This window comes from Agelaius phoeniceus, chromosome 1 (genome assembly GCF_051311805.1).
Source record: "Agelaius phoeniceus isolate bAgePho1 chromosome 1, bAgePho1.hap1, whole genome shotgun sequence".
Taxonomy (NCBI): Eukaryota; Metazoa; Chordata; class Aves; order Passeriformes; family Icteridae; genus Agelaius; species Agelaius phoeniceus.
Window position 1 is genome coordinate 906034 of NC_135265.1, and position 21261 is coordinate 927294.

Genomic DNA, 21261 nt, shown 5'->3' on the forward strand with positions numbered 1-21261 from the left:
TGTCTACCTACCCTGTGAAAAGAACTTGCTAACATTTAAAATGAAGCTCAGAGCTACAAACCAAAGCAGCAGAATCTAAAAAATATGAATGCTAAAATGCAAGGCATCATGATCAGCTCATGGCTCCAGCCTGGCTTCCGGAGTGCAGGGTGGCTGCATCCTCCAGCCCAGCCCGGCCCAGCCCAGCCCAGCCCAGCCCAGCCCAGCCCAGCCCTGCAGTGATGCCAAAGGCCGGCACGGACAATCAGAGCCTCTTCCCTCCTCCCTCCCGATTCTTCTGTGGCCTCAGTGCCCACAGGGAGAGGTAGGACACCATCCCCATGGCATCTAGGCAGGATAGCAGCACGCAGACAGCCCCAGGCAGGACAGCACTTCTTTAATGCTCCAAAGGACTGAGCGGGAGGAGATGCAGAAAATTGCAGAGAGGGTCCAGCCCAGGCAGAGCTGCAGTGAGGCTGCACTGTGATGCCGTGTCATTCCCACAGCTCCTCCCTGCTCAGCCAGCCAAGGGCACGGGCAGGGGCCCAGCAGCCATCCCACCGCGTCAATCACACACCTGGATGAAAGTATCTTCTGAGTAGATCCAAAAATATGGGAAGACTTTCTCAGTGAAGGTGGCCTCCAACAGCAAGATCTGTGTCAGGTCCTTTGCATTGTAGAAAGTCACTCGGCCCATTTCATAGTCCAGGCAGACCCTGATTCTCTGGAGGTTTTCCCTGAGTGCCAGCGTGTGTGGGGTTATGCAGACTGTTCTGTACTGGCCATCTGGGTACATTAGCAGCCCCCAGAGCTTCTCAGATCTGGGCAGGTTGAGCGGCTCCTTCCTCGGCACAGATTCCGGGGCCACCCCCAGGGACCACCAGCCCTTCTCCCCAACCACCACCTCCCAGTAATGCCTCCCAGATGTGAACCCCTGGGTGCCCAAGACACTGAGGCTGCTTGTGATCCTCTTGGGGGTGTCAGGGAGGTTTTGTTTTTGACGTTTCAACCGGACCATTTTGCAGTCCTGCAAGAGGATCAGCCGAGGATTCGCCGTCTCTGGGTCCAGCCGCACCCGCTCTAAAGGGTGACAGAAACATCAGTCAGTGCCTGCTGAGAAGAGAACCAGCACCTCTCCTCCACCCTGCACCATGGGGCTGGGACCTGTCCTGGGAGCACAAGGGGCACTCCTGCAGCCCCCTCGGGTGGCATGGGACACGGCAGCCTCACTGTCCCCACGCTGGCAGCCGAGGGTGAAAAGATGCTCCCTGAGGCAGGACTGAGGCAGGCAGTGTCCCCACAGGCAGGGCACAGACACGATGGGCTTTGCTAAAGCTGCTCCCAGATGTGCTGCATATTGCAGCCTGTGGGGAGCAGTGCATGCCGTGGCTGTGAGCAGGCAGTGCTGCAGGGCAGGAGGGGCCAGGCCAGTCCCTGCTCCTGTGCCAAGGGCTCACCCAGCTCGGAGCCCTGCTCTGCCCAGCCAGCAGGCAACCGAGCTGCAGAGCCCGAGCTGCCCATCCACCAGGCATGTTCTGCTGCCATCCCGTGGCCATCCCACAGGGCCACACAGCTGTCACTGTGCGGTGCCACCAGCCCAGAGCCTCTGCCAAACCCACTCCTGCGGGGACTGCAGGGGGGAAACTGAGGCACGACTCTCCTGTGCTCAAGTGCATCATCCCAAAAACGGAGAGTGTGGAGAGCGGCCTCAGCACAAATGGTGCCAGCCACACCTCAGCCCAGCAATGCTGCACCATGTGGGCCCTGAGCACCTGCAGAAGCACTTCTGATCACACCAAAATACCACCTAAAATCATGTACAGCCCCTCTGCTTAACTGGGCACAGCCTGACACGGCCTCCTGCTGTCCTGGCCCTGGCCTGGCATCGCAGGACAGCATCCCTGGTGCTGCCTGGCACAAGGACAGACCTGGGTTTTTATTGCAGGCCTAGTCACAACAACAGGACACAGCTCTAGACAGATGCTGGGTTTAGATGTGCTGTGAGCTCATCTCAGCACCAAGGACATGAGGACACTCATCCTGGAAAGCTTTTCCCCCTCAGTTGTGCTCAGCAGCTCCACACACTTACCCCTTATGCCCCAGTCTATCTTGCTCAGCAGGTTCTCTGGAAGAAGGAAAGGAAGATGCATGAGTGTCTCTCCTGTGGCACCTGTCCTGCTCCCCATCAGGGCAGCAACCCAGATGTGGAGCCCCAGGCTCCAGCAAAGCCCATCCTGGGGATGGTTCCCATCTGGAGCAGCCGTTTTGCTCCTGAGCCCCAGGCAGAGGCACCAGGCAGTGAGGATTTCCCCCTGCCAGCCAAGCCCAGGGGAAGCACAGCACAGAGCCAGCAGGGCTTTACCTCTGAATTTATCCACCATGTCCACGACCTGCTGGCTCCTCCAAGTGAGGCTCTGAATGCTCTTCTGCAGCTCTGGGGAAACTGGCTCTGGGATCGGGGCCTTGGCTGCCTCACAGCTGAGGGGAACAGGGAGAGGAGCTCAGAGCCCAGCCACCAGCCAGGGCCAGCAGGGAAACAGGGAAATCCCTGCGGCCACAGAGCCCAGGGCAGCCGTGTCCCTGCTCTCAGCACAGCAACCCCATCTTTAGGAGGGGTGCAACGGCCTCTGGTTCCTGGAAACATCCCATGAAATCCCAAATCCCCAGCGGGGCAAACCACCTCCGTGCCAGCTCCTGCAGCGCTCCCAAAGCTCTGCCCAAAGGAGCTGAGCAGGAGGAGAGGGACACCGAGCCTGTTTCATACCTGCTCAGGATTCTGCCAACATCCTGCAAGAGAGAAAACACAGGAGAGCTGTGGCCCTGCCGAGGGCCAGGGAGCTGCAGTGGCTGCCCAGCTGTGTGAAGCAGCTGAAGGGGCTGGGGCTGAGCCCACACCTCATCCCAACCCTCCCTTCCCTCAGGGCCCTGACCCACAGCAGGCACAGCACAGTGTCACAGCACGGTGTCACAGTATCACAGTGTCACAGCACAGTGTCACAGCACGGTGTCACAGTACGGTGTCACAGCACGGTGTCACAGTGTCACAGCACGGTGTCACAGCACAGTGTCACAGCATAGTGTCACAGCATGGTGTCACAGCATGGTGTCACAGCACGGTGTCACAGTGTCACAGCACAGTGTCCCACCATGGCCCCAGCCTGCACCAGGATGCAGAGGGTGCCAGCTGGGTGTCCCCAGCCCCAGCAGGGGTCACAGTGCCCAGGGGCTGATGCTGCCTCACCTGGAGGAACTCGACCCCCGGCTGGTCCCGCTTCTCCTGGATCTGCGCTATCACCGTGTCCAGCAGCGACTGCCTCTCCAAGACCCTGGACGTGTATTCCTCGCTCTTATTCACCAGCTCCTGGGACATCTGCTCCAGCTGGCCCAGCAGGGCCTTCTTCTGCTCCTCCAGGCACTGCTGCAGCTCCTCAAAGCTCTCAGTCACACGCTGCAACTCCGACCTCACTGTCACCTGCAAGGCACCGCACGGAGGCCCTGAGCCCAGCCAGGCTCCGGCTGTCCCCGCAGGGACACGGCTGCTGCACAGAGGGGGCCAGGATCACACACAACGGCACCAGAAGTTTGGAACAGGAACAGCAGGAAGAACAGAGACAGGGGAGGCAAGTCTGGATGTTGATGGGCCCAAGGAGGCCACATGAGATGGACAGAGAAAAGAATGTTGGCATGGATTAGGAGATAAGTATATATGGGGAGAGGGAAAGATGGGACATTCCTGGGGAGCCACATGGGTGAGCACTGGGGGGCATGGAGAGGAACACACACCTGCAGGTCTTCACTTTCCTGGTCTCCTGTGCTCTTCAATTTTTCCTTCTGCTTTTGTAGAAATAGCAGGTTTCTCTGGAGTGTCTCCTGGGGCAGCGATTAAACAAATGGCATTTCTGTTAATTTTGGAATGACATTCACAGCAGGGAGATGATGTTGCCAAACAACCCCTGTGCGGACAAACCCAGTCTGGGGAGTCACTGGGGGTGACCCCTGTGTGTCTGGGAGTGAGTTTTGCGCTCAGAGACACCACGCAACTCTCCAAACTCAGCCTGGGGACATCCCCATCCACAGCTCTTATGGCCAGAAACATTGCTGGAATAACTTCATTGGAGTTCCACTCCATGCCAGTGGAGACCCTGCATTTTGTATTTATTTAAATGGTTTTTTTAATTAAAAAAACAACTCTCGACATTGGAAGTGTGATTTCTGGGAAGAGGTTTGCAGTGACGGTAGCAGGGACTCAGACAGGCCCCATCAATTTCCTGGAGTATTAACAAACTCCTCCTGCTCTGAGGCATCTCCTGCGTTGCAGTGAGAAGAGACCCCAGCCCACGCTGTGGGGAGAAAGCCTGGCTGGGGACATGTGGGGCACAAGGGACCATGTGGGGACCCAGAGGGGTGAGCAGGGAGAGGGACCTGGGCTCCTGCGTGGACGGGGGCCAGGCGGTGGCAGAAGCAGCAGCCCCAGCAGGGTGGGGTACAGCAGCCCAAGCTGGCAGCCAGACAGGGAGCCCGGGCAGCAGCCGGCTGAGGCCCCAGATCCGTGGCTGGCCGGGGACACGGCCGAAGCTGTGTGTGGAGGGGAAGCAGAGCCGCGCCCTGAGGGAAGCCCAGACCCTGCTCAGAGCAGACCCAGAGCCACAGCCAGAGGAGCTCATGCCCAGAGCAGAGCCCAGACTGTCCTTGAAGGGAGCCCAGATGTGTGCCCGGACAGGACGCGGACCTGTGCCCACAGGGGACCCCAGCCTGTCCCCGAGGGAGCCCAGCCCCTGCTGCAGGGGATCCCCGCCTGTGGCCGGAGGGGACCCTGAGCTGTGCCCCTCGGCCGCCCCACCCCGGGCAGCCAAGGCCCCCAGGCCCTGCCCAAGCCCCCGGCCCCTCTCGCGGCGCCGCCCCGTACCCGCAGCTCCCGGGCGGCCTCTTCGGCGGGGCGGAAACGGTGCCGGCGGTGCTCGGGCCCGTCCCGGCAGGGCGCGCAGAGCAGGGCGGCGCAGGGCTCGCAGAACAGCGCCAGGGCCTTGCCGTGCTGGGGGCACCGCGGCCGCGCCGCCACCTCCTCCAGGGCCCGGGCCAGCCCGGCCATGTTGCCCAGGGAGCGGTTGGAGCGCTGCGAGCCCGGCTCCAGCGGGGCGCGGCACTGCGGGCAGGCGGCGGGGCGCGGCGGGTCCCCCAGCACGTCCGCCAGGCACGTCCCGCAGAAGCTGTGCCCGCACGCCGTCAGCACGGGCTGCTCGAACACATCCAGGCACAACGGGCAAGTGGCCTCGGCCACCAGCTGCTCTCGCAGGGCCAGCACCTCCTCAGCCATGGCCGCGACGGACGGGAACGGACGGAAGGGGCCCCACCCGCGACCGCGGCGGGGGAGGGCCTGGGCACGACGGGAACGGGCTGGGCTGGGCTGGGCTGGGGGCCGGCAATGGGCTCTGGGATGCGAGTGTGTGTTTGTGAGTGTGTGTGTCAGTGTGTGCGGGCCTGTGCGCATCCCTGTCATTGCACACACATGTAGAATGTCACACCTTGTGCACATCCATGCCACTGCAAGTGTGTCTGTGTCTGCCTCTGTCTGTGTCTGTGCCTGGGAGTGTCCCCGTCTCTCCCTGGGCAGATTCCTGTGCCTGGATCTCACATTATTCACACGCGTGTCCATGTCCAAGTGCGTGTGTGCAAGCTGGGGAGGAAGGAGCAGGAAAACCCCGGGGGGACACGGGCACGGGGCCGCAGTGTGCACTGCGTGTGCCCGTGTCTGCAGCCCACGGCAGCGGGGATGCAGCAGCGGCCGCGCAAAGTGAGGGCTGGCGTGAGTGTGAGTGAGAGTGTGAGTGTGAGCATGAGCATGAGTGAAAGTGTGAATGTGAGAGTAAGTGTCAGTGCAAGTGTGAGCGTGAGGGTAAGTGTGAGTGTGAGCCTTCATCCCAGCCTTCCCCCGGGGCGCAGCCAGTACGGTTCTGCCAGGGCCCGCGCATGCTGGGGATGCTTAAATCAGTTGAATCGTTAATAACCTGCCAGGGGCTGGGAGCTTCGGCCCGGCCCGGCCCCTATGGCGGGTCGGAGCTGGGAGCGGGAGCCCCTTCCCCAGGCCGGGCCCCGCGATCCTTGCCGAGGCCCGGCTGTGGCCGGAGCCGCTCCCGGCCAGCGGGGCGGGCTTAGTGCGCTTTGAAGGGATTGGGTCGGGGCGGCAGCGGCGCCCTGAGGGAGCCCAGGGTGATCCTGCGCTGCCTCCCTGCGCTGCCGGCCCCGGCCTGCTCGCCCGAAATCCCCCCAAGGCCCGGCTGCTCCGGCCACCAGGGCTCCCGCCTCCATCCAATAAAAAGCTGAATTCATCCATTTTTAGGAAGAAAAAAGGATTCGGCCAGGTCAGTGACACTGCCGGTGTGACGGACACGAGCCACAGAGAACCAGAATCACTTCTGCTTTTCATTTCCTCCTTCCCCATAGCTGCATCCAGACCTGGTGAGGGGGATGCAGGGAGGCTGCTGAGGGACACAGGGCTGCAGCCAGGCCCTCCTGTCCTGCCCCCACACCTCCCTGCCAGGACATCAGCCCCACCACAGCACTTTTCATGGAATCCCAGAATGCTTTGGGTGGGAAGGGACCTCCAAGCTCATCTTCTTCCACCTCCCTGGAAGGGGGCAGGAACACCTTCCACTATCCCAGGGTGCTCAAAGCCTCATCCAGCCTGGCTGACTTCGAGAGATGGAAGTGTCAACTCCTGTCATTCAGCACGCCCTGACCTGAAACCCCAAAGTTCTTCCAGGGAGTTACAGGCACCACCCCAGCAGTGGGAAGGCAGGAACCCTGGCAGGGGCCTGCACAGGCAGCCCCAAAATGCTGCCACCCACAGCAATGAGCAGCTGGTGGCTCTCAAAGAGTAAAGCAGGGATTTATTACAAGGTCTCCATGGATTCATCTTAGGCAGCGGAAAAGCCCAGCCAGGGCTACACCCAAGATGGGCCCAAAGTGGTCACAAAATGGACGAGCGCTCACAGTTTTAGAAGTGTGGTGGTCTCGTGCTTTTATAAGTTGTGCTCCATTTCAATAGTGGAGTTAATTGCCCAATTACAGCTTTAGGTTATGAAGTCCCATCCTCCTTGTTGCTCTCTCTTCAGTTCACCGTTGTTAATATTTTTTGGGCCTGGACTTTGTATCCTTGGCCTCAAGGTAGAACAGGATTGTTTTGTCTACCTACCCCGTGAAAAGACCTTGCTAACAATGAAGCTCAGAGCTACACACCAAAGCAGCACAGAATCCAAAAAATATGAATGCTAAAATGCAAGGCATCATGATCAGCTCATGGCTCCAGCCTGGCTTCCGGAGTGCGGGGTGGCTGCATCCTCCAGCCCAGCCCAGCCCAGACCAGCCCAGCCCAGCCCAGCCCAGCCCAGCCCAGCCCAGCCCAGCCCAGCTGCCACCAGCCCTGCAGTGCTGCCAAAGGCTGGCACGGACAATCAGAGCCTCTTCCCTCCTCCCTCCCCATTCTTCTGTGGCCTCAGTGCCCACAGGGAGAGGTAGGACACCATCCCCATGGCATCTAGGCAGGATAGCAGCACGCAGACAGCCCCAGGCAGGACAGCACTTCTTTAATGCTCCAAAGGACTGAGCGGGAGGAGATGCAGAAAATTGCAGAGAGGGTCCAGCCCAGGCAGAGCTGCAGTGAGGCTGCACTGTGATGCCGTCATTCCCACAGCTCCTCCCTGCTCAGCCAGCCAAGGGCACGGGCAGGGGCCCAGCAGCCATCCCACTCTGTCAGTCACACACCTGGATGTAGGTATCTTCTGAGTAGATCCAAAAATATGGGAAGACTTTCTCAGTGAAGGTGGCCTCCAACAGCAAGATCTGTGTCAGGTCCTTTGCGTTGTAGAAAGTCACTCGGCCCATTTCATAGTCCAGGCAGACCCTGATTCTCTGGAGGTTTTCCTTCAGTGCCAGCACCTCAGAGGTCATGCAGATTGAACTGTACTGGCCATCTGGGTACATTAGCAGCCCCCAGAGCTTCTCAGATCTGGTCAGCCTGAGCAGCTCCTTCCTCGGCACAGATTCCAGGGCCACCCCCAGGGACCACCAGCCCTTCTCCCCAACCTCCACCTCCCAGTAATGCCTCCCAGATGTGAACCCCTGGGTGCCCAAGACACTGAGGCTGCTTGTGATCCTCTTGGGGTTGTCAGGGAGGTTTTGTTTTTGACGTTTGAACTGGACCATTTTGCAGTCCTGCGAGAGGATCAGGTATGCATTCACCGTCTCTGGGTCCAGCCGCACCCGCTCTAAAGGGTGACAGAAACATCAGTCAGTGCCTGCTGAGAAGAGAACCAGCACCTCTCCTCCACCCTGCACCATGGGGCTGGGACCTGTCCTGGGAGCACAAGGGGCACTCCTGCAGCCCCCTCGGGTGGCATGGGACACGGCAGCCTCACTGTCCCCACGCTGGCAGCCGAGGGTGAAAAGATGCTCCCTGAGGCAGGACTGAGGCAGGCAGTGTCCCCACAGGCAGGGCACAGACACGATGGGCTTTGCTAAAGCTGCTCCCAGATGTGCTGCATATTGCAGCCTGTGGGGAGCAGTGCATGCCGTGGCTGTGAGCAGGCAGTGCTGCAGGGCAGGAGGGGCCAGGCCAGTCCCTGCTCCTGTGCCAAGGGCTCACCCAGCTCGGAGCCCTGCTCTGCCCAGCCAGCAGGCAACCGAGCTGCAGAGCCCGAGCTGCCCATCCACCAGGCATGTTCTGCTGCCATCCCGTGGCCATCCCACAGGGCCACACAGCTGTCACTGTGCGGTGCCACCAGCCCAGAGCCTCTGCCAAACCCACTCCTGCGGGGACTGCAGGGGGGAAACTGAGGCACGACTCTCCTGTGCTCAAGTGCATCATCCCAAAAACGGAGAGTGTGGAGAGCAGCCTCAGCACAAATGGTGCCAGCCACACCTCAGCCCAGCAATGCTGCACCATGTGGGCCCTGAGCACCTGCAGAAGCACTTCTGATCACACCAAAATACCACCTAAAATCGAGTACAGCCCCTCTGCTTAACTGGGCACAGCCTGACACGGCCTCCTGCTGTCCTGGCCCTGGCCTGGCATCGCAGGACAGCATCCCTGGTGCTGCCTGGCACAAGGACAGACCTGGGTTTTTATTGCAGGCCTAGTCACAACAACAGGACTCAGCTCTAGACAGATGCTGGGTTTAGATGTGCTGTGAGCCCATCTCAGCACCAAGCACATAAGGACACTCATCCTAGAAAGCTTTTCCCCCTCAGTTGTGCTCAGCAGCTCCACACACTTACCCCTTATGCCAGAGTCTATCTTGCTCTGCAGGCTCACTGGAAGAAGGAAAGGAAGATGCATGAGTGTCTCTCCTGTGGCACCTGTCCTGCTCCCCATCAGGGCAGCAACCCAGATGTGGAGCCCCAGGCTCCAGCAAAGCCCATCCTGGGGATGGTTCCCATCTGGAGCAGCCGTTTTGCTCCTGAGCCCCAGGCAGAGGCACCAGGCAGTGAGGATTTCCCCCTGCCAGCCAAGCCCAGGGGAAGCACAGCACAGAGCCAGCAGGGCTTTACCTCTGAATTTATCCACCATGTCCACGACCTGCTGGCTCCTCCAAGTGAGGCTCTGAATGCTCTTCTGCAGCTCTGGGGAAACTGGCTCTGGGATCGGGGCCTTGGCTGCCTCACAGCTGAGGGGAACAGGGAGAGGAGCTCAGAGCCCAGCCACCAGCCAGGGCCAGCAGGGAAACAGGGAAATCCCTGCGGCCACAGAGCCCAGGGCAGCCGTGTCCCTGCTCTCAGCACAGCAACCCCATCTTTAGGAGGGGTGCAACGGCCTCTGGTTCCTGGAAACATCCCATGAAATCCCAAATCCCCAGCGGGGCAAACCACCTCCGTGCCAGCTCCTGCAGCGCTCCCAAAGCTCTGCCCAAAGGAGCTGAGCAGGAGGAGAGGGACACCGAGCCTGTTTCATACCTGCTCAGGATTCTGCCAACATCCTGCAAGAGAGAAAACACAGGAGAGCTGTGGCCCTGCCGAGGGTCAGGGAGCTGCAGTGGCTGCCCAGCTGTGTGAAGCAGCTGAAGGGGCTGGGGCTGAGCCCACACCTCATCCCAACCCTCCCTTCCCTCAGGGCCCTGACCCACAGCAGGCACAGCACAGTGTCACAGCATGGTGTCACAGCACAGTGTCACAGCACGGTGTCACAGTGTCACAGCACAGTGTCACAGCACAGTGTCACAGCACGGTGTCACAGCACGGTGTCACAGTGTCACAGCACGGTGTCACAGCATGGTGTCACAGCACAGTGTCACAGTGTCACAGTACAGTGTCACAGCATGGTGTCACAGTGTCACAGCACAGTGTCACAGTGTCACAGCATGGTGTCACAGCACAGTGTCACAGTGTCACAGCACAGTGTCACAGCACGGTGTCACAGCATGGTGTCACAGCACAGTGTCACAGTGTCACAGTACAGTGTCACAGCATGGTGTCACAGTGTCAACGCACAGTGTCACAGTGTCACAGCACAGTGTCCCACCACAGCCCCAGCCTGCACCAGGATGCAGAGGGTGCCAGCTGGGTTTCCCCAGCCCCAGCAGGGGTCACAGTGCCCAGGGGCTGATGCTGCCTCACCTGGAGGAACTCGACCCCCGGCTGGTCCCGCTTCTCCTGGATCTGCGCTATCACCGTGTCCAGCAGCGACTGCCTCTCCAAGACCCTGGACGTGTATTCCTCGCTCTTATTCACCAGCTCCTGGGACATCTGCTCCAGCTGGCCCAGCAGGGCCTTCTTCTGCTCCTCCAGGCACTGCTGCAGCTCCTCAAAGCTCTCAGTCACACGCTGCAACTCCGACCTCACTGTCACCTGCAAGGCACCGCACGGAGGCCCTGAGCCCAGCCAGGCTCCGGCTGACCCTGCAGGGACACGGCTGCTGCACAGAGGGGGCCAGGATCACACACAACGGCACCAGAGGTTTGGAACAGGAACAGCAGGAAGAACAGAGACAGGGGGGGCAAGTCTGGATGTTGATGGGCCCAAGGAGGCCACATGAGATGGACAGAGAAAAGAATGTTGGCATGGATTAGGAGATAAGTATATATGGGGAGAGGGAAAGATGGGACATTCCTGGGGAGCCACATGGGTGAGCACTGGGGGGCATGGAGAGGAACACACACCTGCAGGACAAGACTTTTCTGGTCTCCTGTGCTCTTCAATTTTTCCTTCTGCTCTTGTAGAAATAGCAGGTTTCTCTGGAGTGTCTCCTGGGGCAGCGATTAAACAAATGGCATTTCTGTTAATTTTGGAATGACATTCACAGCAGGGAGATGATGTTGCCAAACAACCCCTGTGCGGACAAACCCAGTCTGGGGAGTCACTGGGGGTGACCCCTGTGTGTCTGGGAGTGAGTTTTGCGCTCAGAGACACCACGCAACTCTCCAAACTCAGCCTGGGGAGATCCCCATCCACAGCTCTTACGGCCAGAAACATTGCTGGAATAACTTCATTGGAGTTCCACTCCATGCCACTGGAGACCCTGCATTTTGTATTTATTTAAATGGTTTTTTTAATTAAAAAAACAACTCTCGACATTGGAAGTGTGATTTCTGGGAAGAGGTTTGCAGTGATGGTAGCAGGGACTCAGACAGGCCCCATCAATTTCCTGGAGTATTAACAAACTCCTCCTGCTCTGAGGCGTCTCCTGCGTTGCAGTGAGAAGAGACCCCAGCCCACGCTGTGGGGAGAAAGCTTGGCTGGGGTCATGTGGGGCACAAGGGACCATGTGGGGACCCAGAGGGGTGAGCAGGGAGAGGGACCTGGGCTCCTGCGTGGGCTGGAGCCAGGCGGTGGCAGAAGCAGCAGCCCCAGCAGGGTGGGGTACAGCAGCCCAAGCTGGCAGCCAGACAGGGAGCCCGGGCAGCAGCCGGCTGAGGCCCCAGATCCGTGGCTGGCCGGGGACACGGCCGAAGCTGTGTGTGGAGGGGAAGCAGAGCCGCGCCCTGAGGGAAGCCCAGACCCTGCTCAGAGCAGACCCAGAGCCACAGCCAGAGGAGCTCATGCCCAGAGCAGAGCCCAGACTGTCCTTGAAGGGAGCCCAGATGTGTGCCCGGACAGGACGCGGACCTGTGCCCACAGGGGACCCCAGCCTGTCCCCGAGGGAGCCCAGCCCCTGCTGCAGGGGATCCCCGCCTGTGGCCGGAGGGGACCCTGAGCTGCGCCCCTCGGCCGCCCCACCCCGGGCAGCCAAGGCCCCCAGGCCCTGCCCAAGCCCCCGGCCCCTCTCGCGGCGCCGCCCCGTACCCGCAGCTCCCGGGCGGCCTCTTCGGCGGGGCGGACACGGTGCCGGCGGTGCTCGGGCCCGTCCCGGCAGGGCGCGCAGAGCAGGGCGGCGCAGGGCTCGCAGAACAGCGCCAGGGCCTTGCCGTGCTGGGGGCACCGCGGCCGCGCCGCCACCTCCTCCAGGGCCCGGGCCAGCCCGGCCATGTTGCCCAGGGAGCGGATGGGGCGCTGCGAGCCCGGCTCCAGCGGGGCGCGGCACTGCGGGCAGGCGGCGGGGCGCGGCGGGTCCCCCAGCACGCCCGCCAGGCACTGCCCGCAGAAGCTGTGCCCGCACGCCGTCAGCACGGGCTGCTCGAACACATCCAGGCACAACGGGCAAGTGGCCTCGGCCACCAGCTGCTCTCGCAGGGCCAGCACCTCCTCAGCCATGGCCGCGACGGACGGGAACGGACGGAAGGGGCCCCACCCGCGACCGCGGCGGGGGAGGGCCTGGGCACGACGGGAACGGGCTGGGCTGGGCTGGGCTGGGGGCCGGCAATGGGCTCTGGGATGCGAGTGTGTGTTTGTGAGTGTGTGTGTCAGTGTGTGCGGGCCTGTGCGCATCCCTGTCATTGCACACACATGTAGAATGTCACACCTTGTGCACATCCATGCCACTGCAAGTGTGTCTGTGTCTGCCTCTGTGTCTGTGCCTGGGAGTGTCCCCGTCTCTCCCTGGGCAGATTCCTATGCCTGTATCTCACATTATTCACACGCGTGTCCATGTCCATGTGCGTGTGTGCAAACTGGGGAAGAAGGAGCAGGAAAACCCCGGGGGGACACGGGCACGGGGCCGCAGTGTGCACTGCATGTGCCCGTGTCTGCAGCCCACGGCAGCGGGGATGCAGCAGCAGCTGCGCAAAGTGAGGGCTGGCGTGAGTGTGAGAGAGAGTGTGAGTGTGAGCATGAGCATGAGTGAGAGTGTGAATGTGAGTGTGTCAGTGCAAGTGTGAGCGTGAGGGTAAGTGTGAGTGTGAGCCTTCATCCCAGCCTTCCCCCGGGGCGCAGCCAGTACGGTTCTGCCAGGGCCCGCGCATGCTGGGGATGCTTAAATCAGTTGAATCGTTAATAACCTGCCAGGGGCTGGGAGCTTCGGCCCGGCCCGGCCCCTATGGCGGGTCGGAGCTGGGAGCGGGAGCCCCTTCCCCAGGCCGGGCCCCGCGATCCTTGCCGAGGCCCGGCTGTGGCCGGAGCCGCTCCCGGCCAGCGGGGCGGGCTTAGTGCGCTTTGAAGGGATTGGGTCGGGGCGGCAGCGGCGCCCTGAGGGAGCCCAGGGTGATCCTGCGCTGCCTCCCTGCGCTGCCGGCCCCGGCCTGCTCGCCCGAAATCCCCCCAAGGCCCGGCTGCTCCGGCCACGAGGGCTCCCGCCTCCATCCAATAAAAAGCTGAATCCATCCATTTTTAGGAAGAAAAAAGGATTCGGCCAGGTCAGTGACACTGCCGGTGTGACGGACACGAGCCACAGAGAACCAGAATCACTTCTGCTTTTCATTTCCTCCTTCCCCATAGCTGCATCCAGACCCGGTGAGGGGGATGCAGGGAGGCTGCTGAGGGACACAGGGCTGCAGCCAGGCCCTCCTGTCCTGCCGCCACACCTTCCTGCCAGGACATCAGCCCCACCACAGCACTTTTCATGGAATCCCAGAATGCTTTGGGTGGGAAGGGACCTCCAAGCTCATCTTCTTCCACCTCCCTGGAAGGGGGCAGGAACGCCTTCCACTATCCCAGGGTGCTCAAAGCCTCATCCAGCCTGGCCAACTTCCAGAGATGGAAGTGTCAACTCCTGTCATTCAGCACGCCCTGACCTGAAACCCCAAACTTCTTCCAGGGAGTTGCAGGCACCACGCCAGCAGTGGGAAGGCAGGAACCCTGGCAGGGGCCTGCACAGGCAGCCCCAAAATGCTGCCACCCACAGCAATGAGCAGCTGGTGGCTCTCAAAGAGTAAAGCAGGGATTTATTACAAGGTCTCCATGGATTCATCTTAGGCAGTGGAAAAGCCCTGCCAGGGCTACACCCAAGATGGGCCCAAAGTGGTCACAAAATGGACGAGCGCTCACACTTTTAGAAGTGTGGTGGTCTCGTGCTTTTATAAGTTGTGCTCCATTTCAATAGTGGAGTTAACTGTCCAATGACAGCTTTAGGTTATGAAGTCCCATCCTCCTTGTTGCTCTCTCTTCAGTTCACCATTGTTTATATTTTTTGGGCCTGGACTTTGTATCCTTGGCCTCAAGGTAGAACAGGATTGTTTTGTCTACCTACCCCGTGAAAAGACCTTGCTAACAATGAAGCTCAGAGCTACACACCAAAGCAGCACAGAATCCAAAAAATATGGATGCTAAAATGCAAGGCATCATTGTCAGCTCATGGCTCCAGCCTGGCTTCCTGAGTGCGGGGTGGCTGCATCCTCCAGCCCAGCCCGGCCCAGCCCAGCCCAGCCCAGCCCAGCCCAGCTGCCACCAGCCCTGCAGTGCTGCCAAAGGCTGGCACAGACAATCAGAGCCTCTTCCCTCCTCCCTCCCGATTCTTCTGTGGCCTCAGTGCCCACAGGGAGAGGTAGGACACCATCCCCATGGCATCTAGGCAGGATAGCAGCACGCAGACAGCCCCAGGCAGGACAGCACTTCTTTAATGCTCCAAAGGACTGAGCGGGAGGAGATGCAGAAAATTGCAGAGAGGGTCCAGCCCAGGCAGAGCTGCAGTGAGGCTGCACTGTGATGCCGTCATTCCCACAGCTCCTCCCTGCTCAGCCAGCCAAGGGCACGGGCAGGCGCCCGGCAGCCATCCCGCCCTGTCAGTCACACACCTGGATGTGGGTTTCTTGTGAGCAGATCCAAAAATATGGGAAGACTTTCTCAGTGAAGGTGGCCTCCAACAGCAAGATCTGCGTCAGGTCCTTTGCGTTGTAGAAAGTCACTCGGCCCATTTCATAGTCCAGGCAGACCCTGATTCTCTGGAGGTTTTCCCTCAGTGCCAGCACCTCAGAGGTCATGCAGATTGAACTGTACTGTCCATCCCAGTCCATTAGCAGCCCCCAGAGCTTCTCAGATCTGGGCAGGTTGAGCAGCTTCTTCCTTGGCACGGACTCCAGGGCCACCCCCACAGCCCACCTGCCCTCTTCCCCCACCTCCACCTCCCAGTAATGCCTCCCAGATGTGAACCCCTGGGTGCCCAAGACACAGAGGCTGCCCGTGAACCTCTTGGGGGTGTCAGGGAGGTTTTGTTTTCCAGCTCCCACCCAGACTGTTTTGCAGTCCCGTGAGAGGATCAGGTAGGCATTCGCCGTCTCTGGGTCCAGCCGCACCCGCTCTAAAGGGTGACAGAAACATCAGTCAGTGCCTGCTGAGAAGAGAACCAGCACCTCTCCTCCACCCTGCACCACGGGGCTGGGACCTGTCCTGGGAGCACAAGGGGCACTCCTGCAGCCCCCTCGGGTGGCATGGGACACGGCAGCCTCACTGTCCCCACGCTGGCAGCCGAGGGTGAAAAGATGCTCCCTGAGGCAGGACTGAGGCAGGCAGTGTCCCCACAGGCAGGGCACAGACACGATGGGCTTTGCTAAAGCTGCTCCCAGATGTGCTGCATATTGCAGCCTGTGGGGAGCAGTGCATGCCGTGGCTGTGAGCAGGCAGTGCTGCAGGGCAGGAGGGGCCAGGCCAGTCCCTGCTCCTGTGCCAAGGGCTCACCCAGCTCGGAGCCCTGCTCTGCCCAGCCAGCAGGCAACCGAGCTGCAGAGCCCGAGCTGCCCATCCACCAGGCATGTTCTGCTGCCATCCCGTGGCCATCCCACAGGGCCACACAGCTGTCACTGTGCGGTGCCACCAGCCCAGAGCCTCTGCCAAACCCACTCCTGCGGGGACTGCAGGGGGGAAACTGAGGCACGACTCTCCTGTGCTCAAGTGCATCATCCCAAAAACGGAGAGTGTGGAGAGCGGCCTCAGCACAAATGGTGCCAGCCACACCTCAGCCCAGCAATGCTGCACCATGTGGGCCCTGAGCACCTGCAGAAGCACTTCTGATCACACCAAAATACCACCTAAAATCATGTACAGCCCCTCTGCTTAACTGGGCACAGCCTGACACGGCCTCCTGCTGTCCTGGCCCTGGCCTGGCATCGCAGGACAGCATCCCTGGTGCTGCCTGGCACAAGGACAGACCTGGGTTTTTATTGCAGGCCTAGTCACAACAACAGGACACAGCTCTAGACAGATGCTGGGTTTAGATGTGCTGTGAGCTCATCTCAGCACCAAGGACATGAGGACACTCATCCTGGAAAGCTTTTCCCCCTCAGTTGTGCTCAGCAGCTCCACACACTTACCCCTTATGCCAGAGTCTATCTCGCTCTCCAGGTTCTCTGGAAGAAGGAAAGGAAGATGCATGAGTGTCTCTCCTGTGGCACCTGTCCTGCTCCCCATCAGGGCAGCAATCCAGATGTGGAGCCCCAGGCTCCAGCAAAGCCCATCCTGGGGATGGTTCCCATCTGGAGCAGCCGTTTTGCTCCTGAGCCCCAGGCAGAGGCACCAGGCAGTGAGGATTTCCCCCTGCCAGCCAAGCCCAGGGGAAGCACAGCACAGAGCCAGCAGGGCTTTACCTCTGAATTTATCCACCATGTCCACGACCTGCTGGCTCCTCCAAGTGAGGCTCTGAATGCTCTTCTGCAGCTCTGGGGAAACTGGCTCTGGGATCGGGGCCTTGGCTGCCTCACAGCTGAGGGGAACAGGGAGAGGAGCTCAGAGCCCAGCCACCAGCCAGGGCCAGCAGGGAAACAGGGAAATCCCTGCAGCCACAGAGCCCAGAGCAGCCGTGTCCCTGCTCTCAGCACAGCAACCCCATCTTTAGGAGGGGTGCAACGGCCTCTGGTTCCTGGAAACATCCCATGAAATCCCAAATCCCCAGCGGGGCAAACCACCTCCTTGCCGGCTCCTGCAGCGCTCCCAAAGCTCTGCCCAAAGGAGCTGAGCAGGAGGAGAGGGACACTGAGCCTGTTTCATACCTGCTCAGGATTCTGCCAACATCCTGCAAGAGAGAAAACACAGGAGAGCTGTGGCCCTGCCGAGGGTCAGGGAGCTGCAGTGGCTGCCCAGCTGTGTGAAGCAGCTGAAGGGGCTGGGGCTGAGCCCACACCTCATCCCAACCCTCCCTTCCCTCAGGGCCCTGACCCACAGCAGGCACAGCACAGTGTCACAGCACAGTGTCACATCACAGTGTCACAGCACAGTGTCACAGCATGGTGTCACAGCACAGTGTCACAGCACGGTGTCACAGTGTCACAGCACGGTGTCACAGCACGGTGTCACAGCATGGTGTCACAGCACAGTGTCACAGCACGGTGTCACAGTGTCACAGCACAGTGTCACAGCACGGTGTCACAGCACGGTGTCACAGTGTCACAGCACAGTGTCACAGCACGGTGTCATAGTGTCACAGCACGGTGTCACAGCACAGTGTCACAGCACAGTGTCACAGTGTCACAGCACAGTGTCACAGCACGGTGTCACAGTGTCACAGCACAGTGTCCCACCACAGCCCCAGCCTGCACCAGGATGCAGAGGGTGCCAGCTGGGTTTCCCCAGCCCCAGCAGGGGTCACAGTGCCCAGGGGCTGATGCTGCCTCACCTGGAGGAACTCGACCCCCGGCTGGTCCCGCTTCTCCTGGATCTGCGCTATCACCGTGTCCAGCAGCGACTGCCTCTCCAAGACCCTGGACGTGTATTCCTCGCTCTTATTCACCAGCTCCTGGGACATCTGCTCCAGCTGGCCCAGCAGGGCCTTCTTCTGCTCCTCCAGGCACTGCTGCAGCTCCTCAAAGCTCTCAGTCACACGCTGCAACTCCGACCTCACTGTCACCTGCAAGGCACCGCACGGAGGCCCTGAGCCCAGCCAGGCTCCGGCTGCCCCTGCAGGGACACGGCTGCTGCACAGAGGGGGCCAGGATCACACACAACGGCACCAGAGGTTTGGAACAGGAACAGCAGGAAGAACAGAGACAGGGGGGGCAAGTCTGGATGTTGATGGGCCCAAGGAGGCCACATGAGATGGACAGAGAAATGAATGTTGGCATGGATTAGGAGATAAGTATATATGGGGAGAGGGAAAGATGGGACATTCCTGGGGAGCCACATGGGTGAGCACTGGGGGGCATGGAGAGGAACACACACCTGCAGGTCTTCACTTTCCTGGTCTCCTGTGCTCTTCAATTTTTCCTTCTGCTTTTGTAGAAATAGCAGGTTTCTCTGGAGTGTCTCCTGGGGCAGGGATTAAACAAATGGCATTTCTGTTAATTTTGGAATGACATTCACAGCAGGGAGATGATGTTGCCAAACAACCCCTGTGCGGACAAACCCAGTCTGGGGAGTCACTGGGGGTGACCCCTGTGTGTCTGGGAGTGAGTTTTGCGCTCAGAGACACCACGCAACTCTCCAAACTCAGCCTGGGGACATCCCCATCCACAGCTCTTATGGCCAGAAACATTGCTGGAATAACTTCATTGGAGTTCCAGTCAATACGAGTAGAAACCCTGGAGTTTGTGGGTATTTTAATGGTTTTTGAATTAGAAAAAAATAACTCTCAACATAGAAAATGTGATTTCTGGGAAGAGGTTTGCAGTGACAGTAGCAGGGACTCAGACAGGCCCCATCAATTTCTGAGAGTATTAACAAACTCCTCCTGCTCTGAGGCATCTCCTGCGTTGCAGTGAGAAGAGACCCCAGCCCACGCTGTGGGGAGAAAGCCTGGCTGGGGACATGTGGGGCACAAGGGACCATGTGGGGACCCAGAGGGGTGAGCAGGGAGAGGGACCTGGGCTCCTGCGTGGGCTGGAGCCAGGCGGTGGCAGAAGCAGCAGCCCCAGCAGGGTGGGGTACAGCAGCCCAAGCTGGCAGCCAGACAGGGAGCCCGGGCAGCAGCCGGCTGAGGCCCCAGATCCGTGGCTGGCCGGGGACACGGCCGAAGCTGTGTGTGGAGGGGAAGCAGAGCCGCGCCCTGAGGGAAGCCCAGACCCTGCTCAGAGCAGACCCAGAGCCACAGCCAGAGGAGCTCATGCCCAGAGCAGAGCCCAGACTGTCCTTGAAGGGAGCCCAGATGTGTGCCCGGACAGGACGCGGACCTGTGCCCACAGGGGACCCCAGCCTGTCCCCGAGGGAGCCCAGCCCCTGCTGCAGGGGATTCCCGCCTGTGGCCGGAGGGGACCCTGAGCTGTGCCCCTCGGCCGCCCCACCCCGGGCAGCCAAGGCCCCCAGGCCCTGCCCAAGCCCCCGGCCCCTCTCGCGGCGCCGCCCCGTACCCGCAGCTCCCGGGCGGCCTCTTCGGCGGGGCGGACACGGTGCCGGCGGTGCTCGGGCCCGTCCCGGCAGGGCGCGCAGAGCAGGGCGGCGCAGGGCTCGCAGAACAGCGCCAGGGCCTTGCCGTGCTGGGGGCACCGCGGCCGCGCCGCCACCTCCTCCAGGGCCCGGGCCAGCCCGGCCATGTTGCCCAGGGAGCGGATGGGGCGCTGCGAGCCCGGCTCCAGCGGGGCGCGGCACTGCGGGCAGGCGGCGGGGCGCGGCGGGTCCCCCAGCACGCCCGCCAGGCACTGCCCGCAGAAGCTGTGCCCGCACGCCGTCAGCACGGGCTGCTCGAACACATCCAGGCACAACGGGCAAGTGGCCTCGGCCACCAGCTGCTCTCGCAGGGCCAGCACCTCCTCAGCCATGGCCGCGACGGACGGGAACGGACGGGAAGGTGCCGAGGCGGGGCCGGGTCGGGGCCTTGTCCCGGGGCACAGTCCGCACGGTACGGCAGGCGCGGCTTGCTCCGGGAGTAGCGCTGCCATGGCCCGGTTAATGTTTAAATTTCTATAATCATCAATAAGGTGGAACGTGTCCAGCCTGTCTCGGCCTTGGCGGCGGCTCGGCGCTGCCTAGCGGCAATCCCACCTCCAGGCCTTGCACTGTGTCCTGAGGTGACTTTTATGCTCATATCCCTCTTCGTCTGTGTCGCTCAGAAATAAATTTTGCACGTTTAGGATTGGTTCTGAGGGCGAAGAGGGCGGTCAGAAGAAGAAGCGCAGAGTTTGTTTTCAGAAAAATAGCGCTCCCTCCTTCTGCACATTCCTGCTGCGGTTCGGTGCTGTCCTCAGCAGGGACAGCAGGACAGAGCTCTCCTTTGCTCTTAGTTACTTTTAGCTGGCTGAGGCAGAGAAGATCTCTGGACTGTGGGGTTTTTTTTCCTTTTTCTTTGGAGCTGTTTAAACCTCTACTGAACACCCAGAAGAGCACCAGCAGCTCACACCTGTGGCCCATCAGACCAGGCCTGGCCACAGCATTTCCAGCACCAGAGGGACTGATAAGAGATTAAGTGAGCCAAGCTACAGCTGAAGATGGGGACTTTCTGAGTTTGTCATCTCTTTTGGAGCATCAAGAGATTTTATTGTTGAATATGGCTCCTTTGTTGTGCTGATGAATTCTTTGCTCCTTAAACAACCATTTTTTTCAACTTTTCACCAAGGAAATCTTTTTTCTGAACCAGTTGAGGGAGGGGCCGCTTGAATTTGCTTTCCAGAGGAAAACCCTTTAAAGGTTTTTCTCCCAAAATTGCCCTAAACCAGGACACACTGCGATCCTTGCCGAGGCCCGGCTGTGGCCGGAGCCGCTCCCGGCCAGCGGGGCGGGCTTAGTGCGCTTTGAAGGGATTGGGTCGGGGCGGCAGCGGCGCCCTGAGGGAGCCCAGGGTGATCCTGCGCTGCCTCCCTGCGCTGCCGGCCCCGGCCTGCTCGCCCGAAATCCCCCCAAGGCCCGGCTGCTCCGGCCACGAGGGCTCCCGCCTCCATCCAATAAAAAGTTGAATTCATCCATTTTTAGGAAGAAAAAAGGGAAGAAAAAAGGATTTGGCCAGGTCAGTGACACTGCCGGTGTGACGGACACGAGCCACAGAGAACCAGAATCACTTCTGCTTTTCATTTCCTCCTTCCCCATAGCTACATCCAGACCTGGTGAGGGGGATGCAGGGAGGCTGCT

At 60.4% G+C, this 21261-nt stretch overlaps 2 protein-coding genes across 2 annotated transcripts; both read right to left on the bottom strand.

Annotated features, from left to right (window-relative positions):
• Window positions 1–359: 359 nt before the first annotated feature.
• On the bottom strand, window positions 360–5369 carry LOC143694511 (E3 ubiquitin-protein ligase TRIM7-like). Its single transcript, XM_077181346.1, has 7 exons — window positions 4886–5369; window positions 3763–3849; window positions 3221–3451; window positions 2744–2766; window positions 2342–2457; window positions 2069–2104; window positions 360–1059 (listed from the first exon to the last, which is right to left on the bottom strand). The coding sequence occupies exons 1-7, from the start codon at window positions 5291–5293 to the stop codon at window positions 545–547; spliced, it is 1416 nt and encodes a 471-aa protein (XP_077037461.1). The 5' UTR covers window positions 5294–5369; the 3' UTR covers window positions 360–544.
• Window positions 5370–7545: 2176 nt separating this feature from the next.
• On the bottom strand, window positions 7546–20000 carry LOC129117701 (uncharacterized). The gene is made up of 14 exons (XM_054628550.2): window positions 19551–20000; window positions 18427–18513; window positions 17885–18115; window positions 17262–17284; window positions 16860–16975; window positions 16587–16622; window positions 15065–15577; window positions 12253–12755; window positions 11130–11216; window positions 10588–10818; window positions 9928–9950; window positions 9526–9641; window positions 9253–9288; window positions 7546–8243 (listed from the first exon to the last, which is right to left on the bottom strand). Exons 1-14 carry the CDS (start codon window positions 19956–19958, stop codon window positions 7729–7731), a joined length of 2925 nt encoding a protein of 974 aa, XP_054484525.2. The 5' UTR covers window positions 19959–20000; the 3' UTR covers window positions 7546–7728.
• Between the last annotated feature and the right edge of the window lie 1261 nt (window positions 20001–21261).